General features: G+C 51.7%; 1 protein-coding gene across 1 annotated transcript in view; it reads left to right on the forward strand.

Annotated features, from left to right (window-relative positions):
- MYO18B (myosin XVIIIB) overlaps positions 1 to 21,482 on the forward strand; it is a gene marked incomplete at its 5' end in the record, with an annotated part of 185,465 nt that extends 163,983 nt beyond the window's left edge. Inside the window, 5 exons of the mRNA XM_080649891.1 lie at positions 1,204 to 1,334; positions 7,134 to 7,178; positions 8,328 to 8,465; positions 17,389 to 18,634; positions 21,275 to 21,482. Of these exons, the coding sequence (XP_080506017.1) occupies positions 1,204 to 1,334; positions 7,134 to 7,178; positions 8,328 to 8,465; positions 17,389 to 18,622 (1,548 nt within the window). The 3' untranslated portion in view covers positions 18,623 to 18,634; positions 21,275 to 21,482. The remainder of the gene's footprint in view (positions 1 to 1,203; positions 1,335 to 7,133; positions 7,179 to 8,327; positions 8,466 to 17,388; positions 18,635 to 21,274) is intronic.
- Positions 21,483 to 26,287: the final 4,805 nt, after the last annotated feature.

Here is a 26,287-nt window from a genome sequence, read left to right on the forward strand (position 1 = left end):
CAGGATAATGGTAATGTCTGCCTAACAGTCTCAGAGTCACACATTGGGGTTCCCCTACCCAGTCCCAATGCTGGGTGACAGGCGGCTCGCAGCTTCTCCGGGTTGTCGATAGCACTGCTCCAAGCATCCCCAGCGCAGAGCCTGGCTCTGCCTTTTCAGCCCTTCCCCGTAGAGTCAATTTCCAGACGCGTTTCCAGGTTTCACTCAGGCTTTCTCAGACTGGGCACTGGTGACATTTGGGCCGGGTCGTTCTCTGTGGTGGGGGACGATCCTCTGTAATGTGGGATGTGAACAACATTCCTGGCCTTTCCACTGGATGCCAGGAACAAGCCCCAAAGTTGTGACAACCAAAATGTCCGTGCACATTGCCTAGTGTCCCCTGGGGGGCATGCTCACCCTAGGTTGACAGTCACTGTGTTAAAGGGCAGGGTTGTGGAATATGCTACGAGTAGAAGTCATGGATTTCCCAGGACTTGATTGGGGGTGTCAGAGGTGAAGGGATGAGCAAGAAGAAGAGAGTCAGATACACCCAGATCAGTTCCAGTGCTGCCATTAAGCTTTCTCTACTCATGGCCTCAGTTTCTCATCTGTGAAATGGGAGCAGTAAGAGTGACCATTTGCCAGACTTGTGAGGAGTCAGTGAGGTCAGGAGCGGGAGGCACTGAATACAGTGCTGGGCACAAAGACCTCCATATAAAGACCAGCGGCTTGCCAGCTCTGCCTTTGCTGCCTTGGGGGACAGAAAGTTGGGGGAGTTGAGGTGACAGAGTCGAAAGGGAACCATTCTCGTTCTGCCCTCCCCACAACCTCACGCTGCTGATCCATCCCTGGGGCACAGACTCAGCTTCCAGAGCATCCTCTGGGGCACTTCCAAGAAACATGCATTGGTTCATGCATTTCCTCATCTGCCCAGGCAGCAGGTGGTGCAGGTTCAAAGCACAGCCCCGGGCTGGACCCCCAGCAGAGGTGAGGGAGTCTGTCCACGGGCCATGCCCTGGAGGCCCTTCCGCATCCACTTTCCCTATAAAATCCAGAGCGTTCATCTGAGGGTTTGAGAAGCCCATCCCCAGAGAGGGGCACCCACCATGCTAATAGGTGCTTGGTGCATTCTAAGCTGAGCCCGGAGTCTGCCTCTTCCCTGGTGCCCTCGTGGGGGGCTGGGGTCCTTGCCCAAGGCTAGCGTGGCTGTGGTCTCGTCCCCAGGAGAAGTACGTGGAGGAGCTGGCAACAGTGAGACAGACCCTCCAGACAGACCTGGAGACGTCCATCCGGAGGATTGCTGACCTGCAGGCGGCCTTGGAGGAGGTGGCGTCCAGCGACAGTGACACAGAGAGGTAACCTACGGGGGTTCTGGGGGCCTGGGCGCAGCAGGTGGGCTGCACCCTGGGGAGCTCCTGGTCTTCAGTGGCCAGAGCTCCCACTCAGGGGTCTGGGGGCCGCATCTGCTGGGAGGCCCGGATGTGTTCGAGGGTGGGAGGTATCTGGCCAGCTCAGGTGAGGAAAGACAGGATGCCACCTTGCCAGCTTGCTAAGCCTCCGGGGAGTGGGGCAGCCTGGGGGGTGGGGCAGCCTGGGGGGTGGCTGCAGAGGGACTGCACTGTGTGATTTCAGGCGAGGTACATGTCCAATCTGGACCTAACTCCCTCATCTGTAAAGTGGGCGTGATGCTATTGGGCAAAGCACATCAAATTGCCAAGATTCAGCCACTTTCTTTTTAATATGTTTTTATTGATTTCAGAAAAGGGGGGGAGGGGAGAGAGAGAGAGAGAGAGACATCATTGATGAGAGAGAATCATCAATCGGCTGCCTCCTGCACACCCCACACTGGGGATTGAGCCCGAAACTTGGGCATGTGTCCTGACCAGGAATTGAACCTGTGACTTCCTGGTTCATCGGTCGACACTCAACCACTGGGCCATGCCGGCCAGGCAGATTCGGCAACTTTTGATCTACAGACTGGACATTTTGTGTATTCAACCCATTACCTACCTCATAGGGTTATTAGTGAAAATTAAATGAGTTAATAGATGAATATCACTTAGATGAACATCTACTGCACACGTAGGGTGTGTACCTGCTCTAAGAGTGTGAGCCATGTTTATGCAGAATAAGAACACATTTTACAAAGGCAACAACTAATTCAAGGACACAAGATTAGCTGGCCGGTGATCGGCGAGACCACTCCAGTTCAGTGCCTGGACTTCTCTCCTCCTGGGAAGACAGGCTGCTCCTCGCCACCCACTCGAGCCTCCAGCTGCCAGGGGCCAGGGGTGGGCTCCTCGGCTGGTAGGAGTCAGAAGTGTCCTGGCGGGGCACGCAGGTCCTATTCCCCGGAGCTGCCTCTGTGGCCTCGGCGTGTTGTTTCTGTGAAATGACAGCTGCCTGTCTCAGTGCAGCATCTCTGCCCCCATCCCAGCCTCTGCAGCAAGGCCTGGGCAGCGGGAGAGGCATTTTTTGTGCATGGCTTTGATAAGGAGCAGGGTGCCTTCACCCGACCTTCAGAACTGGTCCCCTCCCAACACCAGCCAGCCGCCCCTGCACCCACCTGTGTGGGCTGCACCCGCACCGTCCCTCATGGTCTTCTCAGGGGTGGGGGGATGGTCCATGCTGCAGCCAGAACAGTCAAAAGTTAGACCACCGAGTGCAGCCTTCTCCATTTGCACGTGAGGATCCTGACCGCAGAGAAGTTCAAGGTCACACAGCAAATTAGCACTATACTCCGAGTTAGAACCCAGGGCTGCTCAAGTTCCTACCCAGACCTTTGCCTGTCACACTCCTTTCAATCGGATGGATACAGGGGCCTGAACTGACTGGTGGGCGATGTGGGCATGAGATGGGCAGTGAGGGATATAGGGAGTTGCAAGTCAACTGTGGTTTAGCCAGTGGAAAGAACCAGACATCTGTGTCAGAGCTGACTCTATCTCATCAAGAAAAAAGACTGGAAGGAAACACGCCAACACTCTCATCCCAAGAGAAAAGGCATTACAGGTGACCTAAATTTTTGTTTTCTTCAAGCTTATTTCCATTTTCCAAAATCTCTACAATGAGCATGCACACACACCCAGCTACCCCAGCATTCTCCGTGGGAGATTTTGCTCACGTAAATGATGTGCTTGATACGGCTGATCTTAGCACGGGAACTCACTCTTCCTGCGATGCAGGCCTGGGCAGGTCCTACGCTGCTCAGAGACATGTAACCTTCAACTTTCCCACGAAGTTGCTCGTGCCCAGCATCTTCACAACAGAGACCCAGCGGCTCTAAAACCTCATGCTCTTGCCTCCAAAGAGAGGGCTTTATCTCAAAAGTCTTCAATTTCTGCAAAAAATGGCTTCCATGCACATGGAGTGTTTCCACCGCTCCCTACGAATTTGTACAGCTTCCAAATTGCTGGTGAAATGGCAGATACTGATGTCGCAGCTGCTCCCAGCCCGTGATTACACGGAGGGGTGCCCCGTCCGCCGCCCCTCCTCCCGTTTTATTAGTGTTGTGACAGAAGAGTGTTTGTAATTACAAACTCCTATTGCTGATGGTACCGCTTGACGCTCAGCTAGCTCTTCTACGAGCAGAAACGCTAGGGCTTTTGCGTTTGTTATAGAGGGACTTGATGGCTGCTTATACTTGTGTTTTGTTGCGTTGTGTGTGTGTTTTTTGCCAACGATGGTTTTTTTGAACCATCTTCACTTGCATAGTAAGAGATTCCTTTTCAAATGAACAATAAAAATTACAAAGATGACAAAATCGGAAAGGGGAGAAGAGGGACCGTGGTCGGGGGTGTGGGGACAGGCTGGGCAGGAGGTATGACGAGCAAGGAGCAGCTTCTCACCTAGGGACTGAGGTCACAGGGACGAATACTCTGGAAATGAGTCTTCTATTCCTGTGCTGAGTGTATATTATATCTTTTCCAACGTGTATCCTTTTAAATTGGCTAAAATCAGGCCGCAGTGGGACAAGTTGAGATACCCGGGCCTCACTGAGGATCGAAGCTGCTGTTAAGGGCCTCGTTCTGAGTTAGTTTAGTGGGCCCCGGCGCTGGCCACACCGTAAAGGCTCCTCGCCACATCTCTTTACCTGCGGAGGTAAAGGAGAGGAAAGCACTTCTCCTCTCCGCTCCCCCTCCTCCACCCTACCTCCCACCACTTTCTCATCCTTCTCTCCACCTTCCTTCCTCTCTGGAAATGTCCACAGGAGCCCCCTGAGTCCCCGGGTTCCTTGATGTGCTCCGGAACCCCAGGCAGGATCAACTACATCATTCGTGGGCCCGCTGGGAGATAAAAACAGGGGTTGTCTTGTTTAGATGTATTCAGAATTTCAGGACAGCGACACAGAGCATGACTCCAAGCACAGGCCCCTCTGGGCAGGGGTGAAGGCGGCCCTGACCCCACGTGGTTCTAGGGAGCATTTCTTAACTCTCAGCAGGCCTCGGTCTGAACTCGCTGTCCTGCAACTTGGATCTAAAATTTACAAGGAGCACAGATTTCAGGAATAGCATAGGGATGGGGGAAGACTGGGGGAAAGTGCCCACGAAGAGGTCTCAACACATTTTGGAGAAGTAATATTGTACAAACTATGTCCTCTGGTCACGGGGCGATTAAAATGACTGTCAGCAATAGACAAGGGCTCTATGCATGGCTAGGTTGTGGAGCCGCTGTCCCGAGCAGAGGTCCTAGCCTCGGCCTAGCGCTGCCCGCGCTCCACCCGTCCTGGCAGCTCCACGCTGCACTTCCCTCTTAATTGTCTTGTCGCCTGGGATAGAAGGTTTGGACAGGAGCCTGCGGGATTGGTCCGAGGTTCTTCTCCAAATTGAGCTCTCAATTAGGATTCCAACCCGCGCCGGGAGGGAGAGTGGTGCTTCCGCTCGCTGGAGGTGAGGTTCTTTGAGAGACTTGTTCAAATTATAAAAAGTCACATTTCCCCATGTTGGGAATTAGATCCGAGCGTAACAGGCCTTCCAGGCTGGAAACATGGCTACGTGATCAGAAAGCCAGGTGGGCTGTGCGGCAGCATTTAAATGCGTGCTCTCCCGCTCTGGAGCACTGCCTGGTAAGTTGGGCTGGGGCGCCAGCCTTCTTAGATTAATGGGGAAATGCTCTAGGCTGTTACCCCAGGCTCGGAGCTTGCTCATTAGTCATGGAGGGAGGGATGCGTCAGCTGACAGACAGCCCCAGCCATCCTGGCCCAGGGCCTGTGGCTACTCTGCCTGTCTCCTTGGCTGGTGGTTTGGGGGGCGGCGGGGAGTGTGGAGAGGCCAAAGGTTGACCTCTGACTAGAGGGTCAGCTGAGAGTGTATCCATTCCAGCTGGCCCCATCTGAGATGAATGTTCTAGAAAGAGTCCTCTATTACTGTGTTGAGTTCAGTTGTATATTATCCTCTTCACTTGGCTAAAATCGGACTGCAGTGGGACAGGTAGAAATATCTGGGTCTAACTAGAGATCACAGCTGCCATGAGGGCATCATTCTGAGTGAGTTTGTTTATGAGTGGGCCCAGGCTCTGCTCAGACAGGCTTTGGAGCTACCCGCATCTCTTTTTCTATAATTCTTTGACCTTCTAACTTGCTCTCCCCTTTTGGAGTAATTAGCATGCCCAAGAACTGGAGGAAAGCTTAAAAGAATTTCTCGCATATTCTAAAAAGGTTGATGCCACATTCCAAATTAAACACAGGACCCTGGCGTAGGATGGCATATGTTTTGGCAATGCCACAGAGGCTAGTTGGCTTTCTAGGCTTCTTTGTAGCTTGCGAGGCCTGGGTACCCAGCTAGTGAGCGCTCCACACTGCTTGCCTACTTAGGCGTTACAGGAAACAAATGATCGTTCTGCTAATGGCCACTGTTTCCTGGGGACTTTGTGGCCAGGTTATTCAACCCACCTGTTTTGCATATATTATTCTCACACAAGTCTCTGAGGTTGGTACCATTATCACCCCAAGTCTACAGTGACGGGCTGCTTCTTAGAGAAGTCAGGAGACGGGCCCCAGCTCACCTAGTGAATAACGGGTTGTGATTTGACTCCCAGGCTGACTCCCATCACCCACCCTTCTAATGAGCGCGCTCTTCTGTCCTGCCGAGCATGCCCCTTCTCCCCCTTCCTCCTGTCAAGGTCTCTGTTCTGTGCCACGTAACTGGCCTGTCATTCTGGCAAACTTGTGTCTGTCACTGTGATGCGGGCCCAGTGCACTCATGTATTACTTCCCCGGCCGTGTTTGTATTCAGCCTGGAGTTGTCTGGCAAAGACTTGCCCTAAAGGAATACAACAGGAGACAATTAATTATCTTGCTAATCATCAATCTCCTGCCCACAAATGCCTGGCACATTTATTTAAAAACCTCATGCGCCAAGGTGAGGGAAAGAAGCACTGACTACGGGTATCAGGAGATGAGGGTTCCAGCCTTGGCTGCACTGCCATGTGGATCAGCACCACGGACAGGTCTCAAGGTCTTCCTGGGCCTCAGCTTGCCCACTCAACAGGTTAAAATCATCATCATCTTCACCACCACCACCATTATCATCATTATTGCCATCATCTTCACCACCACCACCATCATCTGTTAAGACATACAGAGATACAGTAGGGAACAGATCAACATGGACCTGCTCGTAGAGCTTGCAGTACAGCAACACTTTCTTCATATGGTGAAAGCATCAGTGGGTCTCAAACTCCCTCCTTTGAGCAGAACCCTCATTTTTCACACCAAAGCAAACCCCTACAGAAAATTCTAGCTTAGGGTGGACTACAGCCATCTTTTGATTGGCATGAGAAAGGGAGATTTGGGACCCTCCTAGGTCCCTCTCCCTGACCCCTTGGTAGCCCCTGTGAGACCTCCCAGAACTCAAGGACCTACCATGGTCAATAATCCATGACTTGTAAAAAATCCACCTGGTGGTGAATTGAAACACTGAGACACCCCCGGCCCTCATGGGGCTCATACTCATGGGGTCACCTGGGGTGAATAGTGGTCACAAATTAACAGCAGCATATGCCTTCATTAGCTATAAAGACTTCCCTGTGCTGGGTTCAGTTGACCATTGTTGTTCAACTGACACCTGTGAGGAAGTACGCCTGGCTGTCCAGCAGAGAGAGACCTCGCTTCCTGGCAACAGGAGGATAAACTGACTCTTTCTTGTGCCTCCTTCTAGTGTCCAGACGGCAGTGGACTGTGGTGGCAGCGGCAGAAAGGAGATGTAAGTTAACCCTGAGTAGAACAGAGCAGCTGACACCAGAGCCAGGAGCAAGCCCCTGCTCTCTGTCCATGAGAACATCCATGCCTACTCGGAGAATGATCAGCAATGCCCCTGAGAGCTTTGGCTCCATGGTCGTAATATATAGCAGTGGGCACATATTATCGAACTGCCCAGTCTCTTTTAGACAGAGAGATGTCCAGGACTTGCGATGCCACTGGCTTCCGCAAATACCTTCGGTGGCTCCCTATTACCTTAGAATAGACTTTTTAAATTGACATTTGAGCCCTGCACGTTCTGACCCTTACTTTCTTGTCTACCCTGGACTCCTACTTTCCATATTATCCATGTTCTGCCTTTTTATGACCTCCATACCTGTGTGTATGCTTCCACCTAAAATTCCTTCCTCCAGGCCCTGCATGGCTAGGCCCTAACCTTCCAACAAGATTTAGTTCAACTGCCACTGTTGAATGCCTTCCCTATGCTCCCAAGAAGCAATAAAGATTCCTCTTTATTGTCCTTAGAACCTACCTTCTGTCCCACTCTGTGGCATTGATCATTTTCTCCTTATTTTCATAATTATTTATACAGATGTCTACTGTGCTATAATGGGTCCCTGAGGACAGGGTCAATGTTTGGTTCATGTTTATAGCTCCTTCCAGTGGTGCCTGGCATAGAGTATTCTGCAAATAAATACATTTATGTTTATCAGATACAAAAAGATTCTGGGGAAGGCAGGCAAGGAGTTAAGACCTTCACACTTACCATATTCAGTAAACATATCACTTGGTATAAAATTCAATGCCAAATATACTATAAAATTGGAAGTGCCTCAACATCCCTAATAGAGTATTTATTTTCCCAAGGAAGAGCAGTGATCAGTAGCATGGGTATTGGATCCCAACTTCATCACTAATTAGCTGAGTGACCTTGGCCAAGACCCAAGTTGGCCTTCCCAAATCCCATTCTCTCACCTATATAATGTGGAAATCACCAGCTACGACCCCTCAGGGATGGTGGTGTGAGAATCGATTGAGGTTATGCATGTACAACCCTTAGCACAAGGCCTGGCTTCCGTTAGGGGTGACTGTCTAGTTATTGCTGTTACTTTGGTCGTCATCGTGGTGACAGTGTCCTGCATTCTGCTTCTAGAGATAACATCTCCATCCTCAGCTCCCAGCCAGAGGGCAGCCTGCGGTCCTGGTTGAGCTGTACTCTGTCTGTGGCCACAGACACCATGAGGAGCCCCTCTCGACTGTCGGCCATCAGCAGCCGCAACCTCAGCCCCAGGTAAGAGTGTCTCCTTGTTGCCTCTGGAAGGCCAGTATCTCAAAGAACCTCAGACTTTGAAGCCTTTCCTTTCCTCTGTCCCACGCAAGGACAATCATGGTCCAGATGGTTTGAGACATGCCCCAGCCACTTCCTAGCTGTGTGACTTTGGGCAGGTCAGTTACCTCCTCTGGGCCTTCACCTCCTCATCTGAAGAACAGGAAATATAATTGTATTGACTACACCAAATAGTTGAAATGATGAGGATCTAATGCAGCTCTCCGTAACGCGTGATTTTTCCAAATGATTTTTAACAGCACGGGGTGAACATTTTTTAAAATAGCTGTGTATTTAATATAGCTGCCTTCCATGTAAGGCGAGTTCTTGTTTCCCATTTATAGACAGTTCTGGATTTATAATTTTTTTTAAATCAACACAATCACTTGAGTATTTTTGTATTTTTTTTTAATGGTGAGTCAGTATAAAGACAGACCAGATGACTTCTCCTTCAGAGATTTTAGTTTTGTTAGAACATCAAGATTTTGTCTTTTTCCTAGCGTTCAGATGCCTTGACTTCCAGCTCTTTCTATTCATAGATTCACAAGTAATCTGTGAATGTGTCCCTCTTTCAAGAACTTAAAATATAACCGAGAAGGTGAAAATCCTCTTGGCCCCCACCCCAATCTCAGCTCCCTTTCCAAAGGTATTAACCATCTTCAGTCTGGCGTGTATCCTTCCATGTCTCTCTCTATATATTTATAAACACATATGTTCTTGTAGTAAGTACATAGCATATTTGTGGGCTTTTAAAAAACCTAAGTGATATGATGCTCTATTGTGTATATTACGCTACATATAAATTCTTACATTGCACTTCCTTCCCTCAACCATAGACCCCACACTCTTTCCTTATCAGTACACCTACACCTGTCACCTTCTGAAGGCCTATAAAACATCTAAAAGTCATGCCATGGTATATTAACTGTGGTCTTCTGGTTTCACTTTTAGTTACCTCGTGGGTATTTGCCATTAGCCTGTGAGGCTTCAAAAAAAAAAAAATCACACATTCTTATGCACGTGTGCAAAGGGTTCTCTGGGTCAGAAAGCATTTGCATTTTAAACTTGACTAGATTCTAGCAGGTCATCCCAGCGTCCCTTCTGTGTGACGATGAGACTTCTGTCTGCCCATCCCCATGTCCCCTGGCACATCAGTTTTACTGAGAGAGGTCACTCTGAAAACAAGAGAGGGAGAAAGCCGTCTTCTGCCAAAAAAAATACAAGCATTCTCTGTATTATTTATAAGGGGACGTCAGCTCCGGGGAAATACAGCTAAAGCTTGGTGATTTACGGCCTGGGCATCGTGCAGCCGCTGCGATAAAGGCAGGAGCTTCTGAAACGGGGACGCCATGTCACCCTCGTGGCCCCCAGAGCGGAGTTTATGGGCTTGGGGGTGGCAGCTACACTTGGCTCAGGAGTGTCTCTCCACGTCTGGCCACAGGTGTGCCAGGGGCTCTTCAGGGGCTGGCAGCTCACCTGGGCCCTGCTGAGTACCTGGCCTCTCCTTCCTGCCCCCTCAGAGCCATTGCCCTGCTAGAGGGTGTTAAAGGGGCTCTCTCCACCTCCCCCATCCTCACAGCGCTCCCAGCCCCAGCTCCCTCTGGACACCCATCCCCACGCCCAACGGGACCCCAGCCTTGCATGCAGGAGGCAGCCGATCATTGTTGATGTTTCTCTCATCGGTGGTTCCTATCTCTCTCCCCCTCTCCCTTCCTCTCTCTCTCAAATCAATTTTAAAAGACACATTTTAAAAAACGACCATGGGGATTTGACGCCCCACCGGCCTCTCTGCTCTGCTTCCCTCCGTGTTGGCTCCTTTCTGAGGCAGGAAGATGGTGGCCGACTGCTCTATACTCATGTCGGCACCACCCTGAGTCCGGCGGTAACGGGGGCTTCCCCTTCTCCAGAGTCCCAAGCTTGACCCGCATTGGCCCAAAGTGAAGCGTGTCTGTCACTGATCTAGTCAGAATGGATAAAGGGAAGGACGGAGCCTGTTACCTTAGGCTCACATTGGGGCTCTCACCTAGCTCTGGGGGCTGGGTCTGTTCCCACCCAAACCACAGGAACATTGGGGGAGGAGGGGTTCCCCAAAGGACAACAGGGTGCCTTAGCTGGAGCAGGAGAATGATACTGGGTAGGTTGTTTTTTTGTTCTGTTGTTGTTGTTGTTTTTTACAAAAAGCAAAGCACATGGTCTCCATCAAGGGGAAGACTGCATGATGGGAGTGAACAAGATCACGCAGCCAAAAAATGAAGGGGGAGGGGAGGGGAGAGGGGGGAGGAGGAAGGAGGAAGAAGAAAGGGAGAGGAGAGGGAGGAAGAGAAAACACATTTACTAGGGTGTTTGTGCTCCCAGTTTGGTAGCCTTGGGAAGTCCCAGTAAAATCGTGTGTATCCTGGTCAGAGACGACATTTATCCCTACATTTCAGTGACCAATCTGTCAGCACGTAATCGGCGATGCTGTGGCTTGAATTTATTACCAACCATGGCTCTCCACTGTTGCTGTTGGCCGGGTACCATCTTGCAACGCGAACGTGGAGATTATTGTATAAATTATTCTCACTCACATAATCATCGTGATTTTAATTACTGTGTAATCTTCGCTAATTACTGTTGTATGTATCATTTGCTTTGGTGCCGACGTAACGTAACTGCTTTTCCTTTGGCTAAAAAAAAAAAAAAAAAAAAAAAAAAATGGCATGACAACGTTTCCCTTTTTCTGGGGGGAAATTGCTTTCTGTAAACATTCCCAGCCCCGTCCTCTTGGCTTGTGGTTCTTCCGTTGAAAAGAAAAAGATTTAGACACCGCCACCACCCCTTTCTCACCCCCCTGTTGATTTTTTATTTGCAATGAGGCTGGCTTGAATTAATAAAGAGGTCTAAATGATAGGGCATTGTTTTAAAAATAAAGTTGCATTACTTTCAAGGAAAGGCAATTACTTCTATGGAAGTGAAAGCCAAGGACGGGTCACGTGAAGCCCGATCCAATGATTAGATCAGACTTCTTTGTAATTAGTTCATTAATTATGTAAATATGAATGGATGGCACTTAGCATTAAAAACAGCTTGTTCTCAAAGTAGGTTAAGCATCCATGCTAATCTCATTCCAATAGTACATGTATTCACTGGTCTCCGCGCTCATAGAACCAGAGCTCAAGATCATTTTAATTCATCCCGAATGTCCTTGATGAAGGGGCCTCCCGTGAACATGGTTTCGTGTCTTCCTGGGACAAAGGGGTCCCTTTCAGATTTCTCAGGATTAGAAAGACCCGTGGGAAAGATGTTAAAACTGAGGGTGTGGAAGTGTGTGAGGCAAACACACCCACCTTGGACGCCAGGCCCAAGCAAGGGAGCCCAGGCGCGTGTCTCTGTCCAGGAGTCATCCTTGGAGCCGGCGGCCCTCGCAGATGGCTTTCCATGGAGAGAGGGCCGTTCCCTGCCCACAGCGCCAGGTCTCGGCGGGTAGATCTGTGGGATGCCGAGGCTCACTAAGGTAGCTGCAAGTTTGTGTAAAACCATTTGGATTCGTCACTGATGCTCCAAAACATCGTTCCAGAATCGGTGGTTCTCTCATTGAGCTAAATTTTTGTTAAGTGAACTTATTATTGAAATATACATACTTTACATCCATGTCTTTCCATATCCATACGCCTTTATGAAATTTTTAAAAATTGGTCAGACCTATATATTTTCTACCCAAATCAAAACCAAACCATTACTACTCCTGGAGTTTACTCTAGATTGTGAACTGAAGTTGGTTTTGAGTCTGTTTTAAGTCCAGAGAAGAGGCATGGGCTGGCTGATAAGTAGGGGTGTTGTGTTAACCAGCCAGATGAGGCAGGTGGAGCCCTTCCACAACCCCTCATCTTCCCATCCCTCCATTCCTTTCCCCCAGGGGTGGGGAACCTTTTTTCTGCCCAGGGCCATTGGATATTTATAGCATCATTAGCAGCGGGCCATACAAAATTATCCACTTATTTGGTCAAACGTTTACTTAACTCACCCCCAATGCATTGGCAGGGCCAGACCAAATGGTTCCGCAGGCCTCATACGGCCCGAGGGCCAGACGTTCCCCACCCCTGCCTTACTCTTTCCATCCCATGAACTTCCAGCGCTGCTCATTCTTCTTCGTGGGTCAGCCAGTCTCCACGCCTACAGCATGCCCTCCAGGAGGGGAAGGTCCCGTCTTCCTCTGAGCTCAGCCTCGCATTGTGTATAGTTAGACCACGACGGGAGCCTCGGTTTTCTCATCTGTACAATGGGATAAGGGTCAGTGGAGCAGAGTGGTGAGGGGGCATGGATCCCGGAGGTGGACTCCTTGGTTTAAATCCACTTTTCCCCATTTATCACACGACATATTACTGACCTTTCTGAGCCTCGATAGTGGAATGGGAATATGACAGTAGTATCTGCTTTAGAGGATTGTTGGGAGGATAAAATTGAGTGGATCTGCAAAGCCTAAAGGCACCATGTAAGGCAGCTGTTATCATCCAGAATCATCTGGAATTTACCTGTGCGCTCCAGGGACTCCATAAATGTCTCCTTTCTCTAGGGGGCGTTGAGCACGGTTCTGGGCACCTTGTCAAGTGTAATTACAGACCATCAATCACTGTGTTGGGCTCGGTTACAAGGCCTCAGGCCATCTTGAAAGGACATCTGGTTTCCCTTCCCAGGCCTCGCCAGTCTTACAGAGCATCAATACATTTTTAATTTCCTCTTTAATTTCAGGGTGTGGATGAAGAATGGGGGTGACAGCGCACCTCTGGGGATGATTCATGGTGTCATTAAAACCTTCTCCGGGTTCCCTGTAGCTCCGCTGGCCCCGGCCCCACCCGGACTCTCAGGCCTGGAAATTGTGTTTTTTTGCTGTGTGATGGTGTCTGATGCCAGTGAATCCGGCATCTGTCTGCTTGACTCGGATCTTGCTCTTTAGGTTCATCGTGTCTCTGGATTGGGGGAGATGTTCACGTGTAGATGTGAGTTAGGCCGGTCCAGGTTTCTACTCAGCTGTCTACCTCGAGGGCCTGTGATGTCAGGGAAGGGAAAAATGAGCTTCAGGGTTCACATCCAGGCCCTGCCCCTTAGCAGTGTGACCTTGGGCTAATGGTTTCTCACCAGTGAGCCTCAGTTTGCTCATCTGCTAGATGGGGTGAGGCGTCTGATCCTGAGGAGACGATATGTACAAAACGTGCGCACACGAGTGCGCTTTTCACTTGTCACTGGGTATTCAAGGAGCGTGTCCCGGTGCAAGAGCCACTGGGATATGGGGGCTCTGTCACAGGACTGCCTGTCCGGGGCAGGGGCGTGGGCCAAACAGGGACACCTGTCTCAGCAGCTGGCTCGCTCTGGGCTGGACCGACTACTTCATTCTCCACGTCCTTTTCCCATTTTGCTCAGCACAGGATTGCGTGTGAGAATCACTGATTCCCGAACCTCTGCCCTCATTGCAGGGCCTTCTCTAGCCCTGATCGAAGGGGTCGTTCAAGAAAAACAGTGAAGCCAAAGCACTAAGATTTTTAAACAACTGCAGAGTGGGGCAAAAGTAGGTTTTCAGTGGCTCGTATGGGAAACAGTTACAGCAGGTCTGCTAGGAGGCGGTCCCATGTGGCTAGACTGACGGGCATGTGGCAGAAGTCCCCAAGGTGTTCCTGGACTCTCTCCTTAGAGGATCACAGTGCCCGTCTGGCGTTTGTCCACACCTGTCTCCCAGCAGCTCTGAGGGCCTGCTATTCATCGTCCCTCCCCTGGGCCAAGGCTCCGGGAGGCAGGCGCGCTGACATCTTGATTATCCACCAGCCATCCATCACGCGAGGCCGATGGAGGGGAGTCCCCTCTGAGCCAAGCTGTGCAGTGAGGACGCTGGGGGCGGGGAAGGGGGGAGGCAGGGGATGAGTCTGCCCAGGCCCCTGGCTGGGGACAGCAGAGTATGTCTTAGATGCCCACAGCTGGGCCAGAAAGAGAGGAGCCCACCCTGTCTCAGACGGCAGCTCCGCACGAGGACACATGGGCTCAGATGAAATTCTGCCACCCCACCCAGAAAGGAGAGGGCACAGGAGCTTCTTACTTTGAGTCATGGAGTCGGGAACCAGCACGATGTCACAGAGATGGGACAGATTTTCGAATGGCAAACCCAGGAGGTAGCACTCAGCCAGACTGCTTTCTTTCCTTCTCCCGCCTCCCTTCCACACCTGTCCTCCCTCCCTCACTCCCCCCACACCCTTCCTCTCCTGCACCCCCAGTGTCCACCCTGCTTGGCTTGTGTCTCTGCTTTAGGCGCACCAGCTGAGGCTATGAAGACACCAGACAACTCTTGAAAGTGGGACCCAGCCCGCCCTGCCCCCAAGACATCAGGCCCTGGGCAGAGAGATGGGTGATCGCAGCCCTGTGGCCAGCAGGCAGGGGCGCGAGTGGCTGTGCTGGGACGTTGGGGGCGTGCGCCTTGTAGAGGTGTTGCTTCTGTGCTCTCTGTCCCGGAAACCAGCACTCTTTCTCCTCCTCCTCTTCCTGAACTCCTCTTCCTTCCCTTCCTTCCCTCCCTGTCCTGGCATCCACAGCCCGCACCAGGGTGGGAGCCGGGGTGAGCAGACGGCAGAGTCCCAGGCAGCTCTGTGACAGGAGCCCTCGACGCCGCCTGCCCCACGTGGCAGGCGATGGATGAGACCGAGTACCCAAGACACATCCATCACCCCGCTCCCCTCGGGAGCCGAGGCAGGACGGAAATGACTTCTGTCAGCTCCGCGGCAGCCCACTGCCCCGGCAGCTCCGAGCTGTTTATTAAAAAAAGAAAGAGTGAGAAAGCCATCTTGCCGTGTATTAGGGGAGTGATTGCAAGGCGGTGATGTTGACAGACACACTTTGGGGTGATCATAAAGGAGCCCTTCAGCTCCCTCCCCAGCCGTGTCCAGCTGTGACGGAGATGGAAGCTGACAGCCACGATGTGGGAAGTGACAGCCCTTCTCAGGCTCCAGGAGGCAGGGGGTCACCTGCCCACCGTTCCCTCTCCGTCCCTCTGGGAACCTCCGTGGAGACTTTCATTGAGCCCAGGGGTGGGCTAGGCTCAGGGGATTCAGAGATTAGTAGCAGTAATAACGATTGCCATTAACTGTTAATCATGAAGGGCCATTAATTATCGCTTATTAACTTCATTATTTGAAGGGCCATTATTTGAGGGGCTAGGTGCCAGACCCTGCGCCCAGGGCTTTTCTCTCGTCCCGCGACTTCCCCATGAGGTAACATGGTGAGCTGTGCAGGAGGAGGTGGAAGGGCTGCCCAAACAGCAAACGCAAACCCTGGCGGAGGGCCTCGGCCGTCCTCGGGGCCTGGCGTGGCCGCAGCAGGTGCACCAGAGGGCAGCTCGAGGCTGGGAGTCGGGAGCTTGATCCCTCAGGAGGACCGAGGACAGTGAGGGGAGTGGGTGATGGAGGTGGCTCATCGACACCCTGTGTCTCCCCACCCCCACACACCGTGACCCTGACCCAGGGACCTCCGCCCAGCTGACCTCAGGAATAAGAAGAGGCAGATGAGAAGACCCAGCCCGGTGCCCGTCACGCATGGAACCTTTAACAATATCAATGCCACAGCTGCCTCCCACGTGTCCTTGGTCTGGGGAGGCACCTGCCAGCCCAGAAGAGAGAGGCATATGGGATGGTTGAAGCTTTGGCCTCGGGAGCCCAAGAGACAGTGTCTACGTCTCCCCCCACGTCCCTGGAAAGAACCCTGACCCCTGCCCTATCTGTATCTCCTTCCCCCTCCAGGCAGCACCTGCAGGGCCATTGGCTGCACTTCCTTCCCCGTCTCCAAAGCCCTTGGAGTTACTGCCCTGTCCTCTGGGGTCCTGGGGTGGCAACGGTGGCGTCAGACTGTGGTGGGCAAGGGACCTTCCTCAAGGTCTCGACCAGAATCCCAACCACCTTTCTGTGTGGAGAGCTGGCTCCCGTGTGCAGCTACAGCAGCAATGCAGAGGGTGGACAGTGGCCGGAAACCTGCCTACATTTCGCTCCCAGCCTCCTCCAGTCCCCAGCCCTGGCTCCGTCTGCCCTGCCCAAACCCTGACAGCCGGCACCCCTTTTTGCTTTTTATAAATGACAACTCTGCAGCTGGGCAGGGGTGGCGCTGTTTGCCTTAGAGGAAGGACCAGCAGGTTTTTATTTATTAAAGGGATGGTTGGCGGACTGCGGTCTCGCTCCTTTCAGCAACATCCTTCATCTTCTAGTCCAGGCTCCTCCTCTTCAGAAGGAAAGTGATGTGGGCTCGGCTGCTGCAAACCGACTCTGCAGGGAAGCCAGGCCTGGTGTCACACCAGAATAGAAGCCGTCTGTCCCCTTATGCTGGTCTTGGTTTCATGTGGGTTTCATGCAAATCTCTCCCTTTCGGAGGGACCAGTGTTCCCCCCCAACCAGGACCCATCAGGGCGTCACAGAGCACCCCACTGAGGTGCACATTGGGGTCACTGACTTTCCGAAGCCCTTCTGGTGGGCCTGTCTTCTGGGCTTGTCCCGGAATAAACAGCTAACCTCCTGCAGGCCTCCCCGTGTCTTCCAGAAGCGAACGGCTTACTCCACAGCAGGCTCTGGGCCGACGCGGCCCATCCTGTCAGATAGGATGCCTCGTAAATCTAAGTCACTCGTCCTGCCTGCGTGTTAATCTACTCGAACGCACTTAGCTGGGTTTAATTATAGACAGAAATTGCATTTCAGAGAGCAACGAGAAATCATTTACCTGGCTTGAATTTGCGCATTAAATCACGCGGTTCATTTGAGAATGCGGTGGGGATGGCATTTCCAAAGAAAAACAATATTAGCGCCTGTGCTTAGTGGCTCCCGCGCCGCTTGCACAAATTGTATGAATTGCACGATCCCCACCAACTGTGTCTTTCTCGTTGGCACAGGACGCACGAGGAGGCCGGTGATGCCGAAAGCATCCGTCGGGTGTCAGCCCTGAGCAGAGCCCAGGATGCCCCCAGCAAGACTACGGGGGACAAGTCCCTCTCTTCCCTCTCGCCCCTCTCCCTCCGCCGGCAAAAGTACTGCCATTTGGGGGATGGCGACGAGTGTGATGTCCAGAGGAAGCCCCCGGAGAGATCAGGAGCCCTGTCTTCCTCCCCGTCTTCTCGGAGGACGGACACGTCCCCGGTGTCCAGGGAGAAGCTGCCCAGTCCTTCGGCCGCCCTGTCAGAGTTTGTGGGAGGGCTCCGGAGGCAGAGGGCCCAGAGGGGCCAGGGCGCGGCGCTGGGCCTAGAGGACTGGCCCACCCTCCCCATCTATCAGACCACCGGGGCGTCCACGCTGAGGAGGGCCAGGGCCGGCAGTGACGAGGGACACCTCTCGCTGAGTTCCCCGCTGGAGACGGAGGACTGCACCGAGCCATCCGCAGGTCTCCTACGCTCCACCAGCCTCAAATGCATCCCTACCCAGGGCGGGGAGGGCACCCCGCTGCTCCCCCAGGGGCGGAAGACCCGGTTCAGTTCCTGCGAGTCCCTCTTAGAATCAGGGCCTGGCTTGGGGAGAAAACTGAGCTCCCTGTCCGCGCCCAGGGACACACTCCTGTTGCCTACACTGCGTCCTCGGAGGCGCTGTCTGGAATCTTCCCTGGACGACGTGGGCTGCCCAGACCTGGGGAAGGAGCCGCTTGTCTTCCAGAACCGCCAGTTCGCCCACCTCATGGGGGACCCTCCGGACAGCGACCCATTCAGCTGGAAACTCCCGAGTCTCAACTACGAACGCAGGGCCAAAGTGGACTTTGATGACTTCCTCCCGGCCATCCGGAAGCCTGACACTTCGAGGTCCTTGGCCGGAGCCGCCAAAGATGGGCAAGACAGTTCCCGGCACTCCAGCGTCCACTTTGAGACCGAAGAGGCCGACCGGACCTTTCTCTCAGGGATAAAGACCATTTTGAAAAAGAGCCCGGAGTCCAAGGAGGACCCCGGTCACCTCTCCGACTCGTCCTCCTCCTCCAGCTCCATCGTGTCCTTCAAAAGCGCCGACAGCATCAAGAGTCGACCAAGGATCCCACGGCCAAAGGGAGACGATGGAGAGCCAACGTCTCCGGGCAACAGAGAGCCGGAGACGGGGAGGAAAGACGAGGATGTGGCCAGCATCATGAAGAAGTACCTGCAGAAGTAGGAACCGGCTCAGGTAAAGTAACGGCGAGGTCGTCTTGTGGGGTATAAGACGAGATCATCACCAGGGCCCAACAGCCTAGAGCTGGGGTGGGGAACGTCCGGTCCACGGGCCATATAAGGCCCGAGAAACCATTTGGTCTGGCCTTGCCAAGGTATGAGGGGTGCGTAATTAAATGTTTGACCAAGAATAGCAGGCTAATTTTTAAGTTGGTAATTTTGTTATAAACATCCAAATGGCAGACAAAAGGTTCCCCACCCCTGGCCTAGAGGAAATGTGTTGCTGCTGCTGCTGCTTTTAATGCTGTGACTGATTTCTCTTGAGGATGAAGGTTTGGAGAGTTGTTAGCTCATCAGAAACCCTCTGCCAGGTGCCACCTGTTTCTTTGCTCTTTAAAATGCAGACACATCGGAAAGCAAGAGGGTCCTAGGGGACAAGGCTAGAGAAGGTGCTGGCTTTTAAAGCCGCCTGGTCTGGCCTTTTAAAGCTCCTCTCCCCCTACCCCCATCCTGCTTATTTCCAGTGCTCCATTCCCCCCGAAGCCAGAGGCACTGTGATGTCTCTCTGCCCCATCATGGGGTCATGGTGGTAGGGTCAGGCCAGGGTGGAGGAGGCCTTGAGTATAGTGGAGTCCAACTCCTGCATTAAGTGTCTGGAGAGAAACTGAGGCCCAAGGGGAGGGAGGAGGGGACGCGTGCCACCGTCACAGAGCAGCAGTGAGGAAGGAGCGGTGCACCTGTCCACCTGCCTCCTCTCCTACTCCCAGCCCTGACCCTGGCACTCCTCTGCAGAAAGGCAGGAAGAGGCACTGGCGGTGAATGATGGCTTCCTTGTATTGAGCGTGTATATATACATCAGGTGGTCACTTAGTACCAGGAGGTGGTTGCTAGTATTTATTACATTGTTACAGGCTGACAAACTGAGAATCAAAGAGGTTAAGCCACTTGTACCAAATCACGCAGGCAGAGCTGGGATTGGAAACTCCAGAATTGCCACTTTCATCTGTAATGCTAGTCCATATCCCAGGCATCTTCTTGCGTAAAGTCAGCCATACTGATGGAGCTAGGTCTTTAAGGAGGCTGCCTCCATTGCCCTCAAAAAGGAGGTGGCTGTTATAATCACATATCAAAAGGGGTGTTGGGCCGGGCTGTTGTGGCTCAGTGGTTGAGTGTCAACCTATGAAACAGAAGGTCACGGTTCAATTTCCAGTCAGGGCACATGCCTGGGTTATGGGCTTGATCCCCAGTAGGGGGTTTGCAGGAGGCAGCTGATCAGTGATTCTCTCTTATCACTGATGTTTCTATCTCTCCCTCTCCCTTCCTCTCTAAAATTAACTTTAAAATATTTTTAAAATAAAAACAAAATTAAAAGGAGTGTTAGAACTCATGGACTCCAACCTCAATGTTGAACAAATGAGGGAGACCTCAAATCAAGGTCCCGCAGTGGGTCTGCCATCAACCCAGCCACCCTGACTCCCAGTTCAGGGATCTCCGCCCAGAGGCAGGGCCAGCCCTGGACAGCCCCTGCAAGGGCGCATTCACACCTGAGCATCCCACTTCCTGGCCCCCAGCTGAAATGCAGATCCCTTTACGGCAGGATGGGCGTCAGCGGAGGAGGAGTAAGAAATTCCCTCCAGGTTCAGACAGAATATAAACCCACAGACCGATGATCGTCCATGGCCACATCAATCTCCCCTTATCAAACCTCAGCGCTCCCCGCCGCTCCAGTCTCAGGCTGCAGGTGGGAGCTCCGCCCCAGCCCTCCTCCCACAGGCGTCCTGGACCAGAAGGAGCCACGCACCCCGCCCTCCACTGCTGGAGACCTGCTGCTTTGCGAGGCACCGTCAGCCCATCAAAAAGCCATTGCCCCTTCCGTGGAGATGGTCTCGGATGTTTCAGAGCAAATTAATTTGACTTTACATGGCCTTCTCTCTGCTCTCAATTACCGAGGAGAGATCTGATACTCATTTACATTATTGTGCTCTCGGGGACACAGAACGCAGTTTCAAAGGCCACGTAAAGGGCACGCGTCCATAAGGGGAGCAGCCCTTGGCAGAAGTTGACGCAGAACATCTTGTCTCTGCCATTTCTCCTTAAACTCAAGCTCCCTTCCCCCTCCCAGCCCTGCTCACTGTGATGACAGAGCACCCGCCTAAAATGTCCCTCTGCCAGGACCTCCCGGCTGGAGTCTGGGACTAAACAGTACGGCCCGTTCCCCAGGATGCGAGCATGTTACAGGATTTGGAACCCAAACGAGCTTGGTTCTTCCCATCACTGGCCTTGGGACCTTGGGCAAGCCATGTGACCCTGCTGAGCATCTGCATCTCAGCTGGAAAACGGAGATAATAATACCAGCCACGAAAAGTAACACTGTGAGTCACATAAGAATGCGAGGGATCCCGAGGACAGAGCCCAGCCCCCTGTGGCTGCACTAAATGTCAGGTCACCCTGCCCCGGGAAATCTGGGTCCTGCAGGAACCCTGCCCCTGTCTCCCGCCGCTTGTTTCCCGTCCACATGTCTTCATTCCTTTGGTCACATCTCTGCAGGAATGCCACCTGGGAACATGCATCTCCAGGGCCTCCCCACTCTCGCTCTTCTCCCCAAGACTTGGTTCCCAGGTCCCATTGATCAGCTCTGACCTACGTTTGTTTCCAGCCTCCTGAGATGCACTGCCCTCGAAGACCTTGAAGACTTCCGACTCCGCAGAGAGAGACCGGCCCGGCCTCCCCGGGGGCCCTCAGTCACACTACAGCGAGCATGGTCGCCCTCAAGAGGAGAGAGGGGTCCAGGAGAGGCCTGTCCCGCGGAGCATGGGGCTCTCAGTGTGCTTGGTCTGCACAGAATAAAGTGTTGGCTCCTTGGCATCTGTGTCTTCTCTCTGTTCTCTGATCCTGTTCCTGGACTCTAGAGAGTTGATGGACTGCGGCTGAGGGTAGAAGGGCTCTGAGGAATGAACCAACCCAGACTATTTGTAGTTTTCAGTGACATACTGCTACTTCTCTCCCTATATGTCTACATGCAATGGTTTGCTCCTTCTCTTCATTTGTCTAGGTTCTGCGCAAGTGTCACCTCCTCCAGGAAGTCTTCCCTGATTGGTCAAACTGAAATAACCTTTCCATTCTCCCTTAATTCCCATACTTACCTCTATCATATTTCCCTTGTCTGTTTATTTTCCATATTGTGTTGCAAATGTGTGGACAAGCATCTAAGAAATTTTGATGGATGGATGAATGAAGGAACCAATGAACAAAATAATGAGCCTACACACACTGCATGCATGCGACACACTGACATATATGCATGCCTCTGCATGTCTGCCCATATCAACATCCAAGAATGTTTGAATATCTCCCAATCCCCCATACAACTGACATACGGTACACAGCCCCACCACACACACAGCCATACGCCCGTGTACATAAACTACACTTGCATAGGCAGATGAAGAAACGGATACCTGTTTCTTCAAACATCCTTGAAGAATTAGTAACAAGAACAAGTTGGCTGTTTATTGATCACATACTATGTGCTAGCCATCATGCTAAGCATTCTACACATCTCGCCACAACTTTATAAAAGGCCCTGAGAGATCAATGTACTTATTCCCTATTTTCAAAGGCGGGACTAGCTTACACCCACATTTGGGTCGCCAGTGCCACCTCTCTCTACATTCCCACTGGCACAGTCTCCATGCCCTGCCCCACCCCAAGGGGGCCTCTGTCCCTAGGAGGCCTCTGGTGTAGCCAATCACAGCTCCCACCAGGGAGAGAGAAGCCCTGTTTGGATCACTGGTGTATTAGTTTGCTAGGGCTGCTGAAACAAAAGACCGCAAATTGGGTGACAGCCCTGGATGATGACAGTCTTTCTTTCCCTGGATCCTTCTCCCAGCCTCTACCTGCAAAGCATGAATTTAAAGAGGGTTCATGGCCCTCCCTGGTCAACTCTCTCCCTCCTTCCCCAAGCAACCACTGTCCTGATTGGTGTCCGGGTAGGTTAGGTTAGCCTGTCTTAGAATTTCACATAAAGGAGATCACACAAAATAGACTTCTCAGTGGGCGTGCAGACTTCTTTCACTCAGCAAAGCGCTTTTGAGATTCATCTGTTATCGATGACTCAGTAGTTCCTGGCCTTTTTTTCTGAGTAATAGTTCATTGTTCAGATATACCACAGTCTCTTGTATCTGTTTTCCTGTTAGGTGACTATTTAGGCTGTTTCCTGCTGTTATAAAAAGACCTGCTGTGAACATTTGCATCCGAAGCTTTTGATGGATGTTATTTTCCTTTCTCTGGGATAAATACCTAGCAATGAATTGCTGGGTCAGAGGGCAAATGTATGTTTAACTTCCTGAAAAGTTGCCAAACTGTGTTCCAAAGCGATCGTGCCATTTTGTCTTCCCACCAGCAGCGTAGGAGGGTCCGGTGCTGTTGCTCTTTTAATTATAACCATTCCGGTGGGTGTGCAGCGGTATCTCCTGGTGATTTTAACTGGCATTCTCTAATGACTAATGATGTTGAGAACTTTTTCCTGTGCTAATGGCCATTTGCATCTATTCTTGTGTGAAGTGTCTGTCAAAGTTATTTTTATTGAATTACTTGTCTTTCTGTTATCAAGTACGGATTCTTTATGTGTGCTGGATGCAAGCCCTTTGTCAGATATGTGTTTGCCAAAATTTTGTCCAGCTGTGGCTTGCCTATTTATTTTCTAACAGATATATTTTGATGAGCAGGTGTTTTTATTTTTGCTGAAACTCAATTTATTGTGTCCCTCCCCACCTTTGGACATTCCTGTTTTTTAAACCCGTTTAAAGAAACGGTTGCCCTCCCCAAAGGTCATCAAGATATTCTCCTACCTTTTTCTTCTAGTAGCTTTTTGTTTTAGCTCTTACATTTACGACTGTATTCACTCATAATATACCAGGAATGTGCCAAGGGCTCAACAAGGAGTCTCTTATTTAATTCTCCTTAACTTTTTTATGTAAGGTATTTTTATTGATTTCAGAGAGGAAGGGAGAGGGAGAGAGAGAGAGAAATATCCATGATGAGAGGGAATTATTGATTGGCTGCCTCCTGCATGCTCCCTTCTGGGAATTGAGCCCACAACCCGGGCATGTGCCCTGACCAGGAATCGAACTGTGACCTTTTGGTTCATAGGTCGACACTCAACCACTCAGCCATGCCAGCTAAGCTCCTTAATTTTGTTTTGAAGTAGGTACAAACACTATCTCCATTTTCATTTAGGTCTTTTATGACGTTTTTCTCATTTATTCACTTGTTTGGTTTGCAAATACCTTTCTAAGATGCTCTTTAGAGCCAGGTGGACCTGCCCTCCCCACCCCCCACTCCCCATGTTTGCATTTGACCTGCATGTTGAAAACTCAGCCCCCACCCAGAGATAATCCAGGGAACAAGGGAGACTCGTGAGGATGGCCAGGAAGGATATCACAGAGGAATTGCTTGGGGGAAGCCGAGTGAGATGCAAATATTCAAGCACTAGGAGAAAGACAAGGAGGGAGTGGGAATGCCTGGCAAAGGCCCAAGGCTGGCGTTCCTCTCACTGGGATGGTTGAGCAGGAAAAAGCTGTAGACCACAATGCAGACCAGATAACTATTAAAGGGTGGAGGAGGCGGGATTGGGTCGGGAGCCTCAGATCACGAGCCACATCTGATAAAGCCCAACCAGTCCAAAAAGGGGCTCCGGAGCACAGCGTTCCCTCTGCAGGAGCCTGGCCGTGGGCAGAGGCGCCCGCCTCTGGTACCCTGCTGGGTTAGGGCATCACCTGAGGGTTGCCCTCCAAGCACGTGGCCTTGGTTTGAAAGCTGAGGGAGATCCTGAAGGTGCCTCACGTTTCGCTTGGACATCCTCTCCTCTCGGACGCCAAAGAGACTCCCTCTGGTCACGCTCTACCTCGCTCCCTGTGTATTTTCTTCCTGGCCCAGGTCACAGCTGTGCTTTAATTACTGTCTGCCTGTGTGCTGTCTGTCTCACCCCCGAGGCAGGACAACCCACGAAGACAGGAGATCTTTCTTGGCACGAGGCAGAAACTCAAAATATAATTGTTAAGATGAACGCCCCGGAAAGACTTGGGGCACCGTCTGAAAAGCCGCCTAAACTCTAGGCCCATGAGGTAAACCTAGAGTGGATCCCAGATTACAAAGCGGGTGCACTTTCCTGAACAGCCCCCTCCAAAGTCACGGTCTCATGTGCCACTCACTTATCTAAGCATCAGAGGCGCAGTAAATTCATTCATAAGGAGATAATGGGTGCGAATGCATCCCGTAAACTTTAAAAGGCTTGGCAAATCAGAAGCGATGGCTATTTTGCAAGCATAATACGCTCCTGGCCAAACATAATCAGGGTTCCATGAAGGCAGAGCCGTGACCATCTTGTCCATCGCCGAATCCCCGCGGCCAGCACGGCAGCTACGGAGGCAGACGTGTGGGGTAAACGGATGGGATGACCGGATGCAGAAATGGATCACCACAGGGCTGGGATGCCAGGGCCTTGGCTGTGTGCTCTGACCACACCTCCAGGGGCCCGGGGCAAGTCACATCACTTGTCTTAGCTTCTGTTTTCTCATCTCTCACCCATCACGCAGCATCTGCCTCTTTAAGCTGCCCTGAGCTGTCAGTGGGAAATGCCTGGTAAGTGCTAGGCATAGTGTCAGGCATACAAGTGCAAAATAACGGCAAACCCCCTTGGGGACTGCAAAGCCAAAATCCAGATTAAATCCAGATGTTCCTCAACTTGTGATGTGTTTATGTCCCGACGACCCCATCATATGTTAGAAATACCGTAAATCAGAAATGCATTTAACACACTTGCCCGACTTGAGCATCCCAGCTTAGCCTAGCCTGCCTTCAGCGTGCCGAGAACCCTGACGTGAGCCCACGGTTGGGCAAAATCATCTAACACAAAGCCCATTTTAAAATAAACAGTTAAATATCTCATGCAATTTATTCTGCGTATCCCTTTCGCACCATCGTCAAGTCAAAAACCCATAAGTCGAACAATCGTTAAGTCGGGGATGGGAGTTTCTAAATTTAAAGTGCAGCTGGGCTTGCAATGCGATTCTGAGTCGATGCTTAAATTGATTTCAATTCTTATAAGAAATGGCCTCAGAAAAACCACTCTGTTTATCTCTGGTGGGAAATCAGATGATAAAACAAATGAACGAGAGTGAACAGCGCCTATCGGGCAGTGGCAGAGGGAATTGGTGGGCTGGCATCAAATGTACACGCCTCCTGCACAACCACCGCATAAATACGGGCTGGCAGTGTGGGCACGGGGGCATTTACCTGGGGCTGGAGACGGGCTCACAGATGCACCTGAGGGGTCCTACTATCCACCGCGAGGAGGCGGGGCAGGCTCCAGGGCCCAGTCAGAACCCCGGCGTCACTGGGGGCAGAACAGCTTCCTCAGAGGTTCGGGTGAATGGAGTGTGGACGGGCCTGTTCTCAGGGCTGACAGGGCTGGGCCAGCCTGGAGAAGCCATTCAAGGATTTCTTCTGCAGCCACTTACTCTGCGGTGTTGGGTGGACGGGTGATGAGGAAGAGAGTAACAAATCTTTAAGAATGGATGGGGGTGCCCAGCCGACGTGTCTCAGTGGTTGAGTGTCGACCTATGAACCAGGAGGTCACGGTTCGATTGATTCTGGTCAGGGCACATGC

This window comes from Plecotus auritus (genome assembly GCF_963455305.1).
Source record: "Plecotus auritus genome assembly, chromosome: 13".
Classification (NCBI taxonomy): domain Eukaryota; kingdom Metazoa; phylum Chordata; class Mammalia; order Chiroptera; family Vespertilionidae; genus Plecotus; species Plecotus auritus.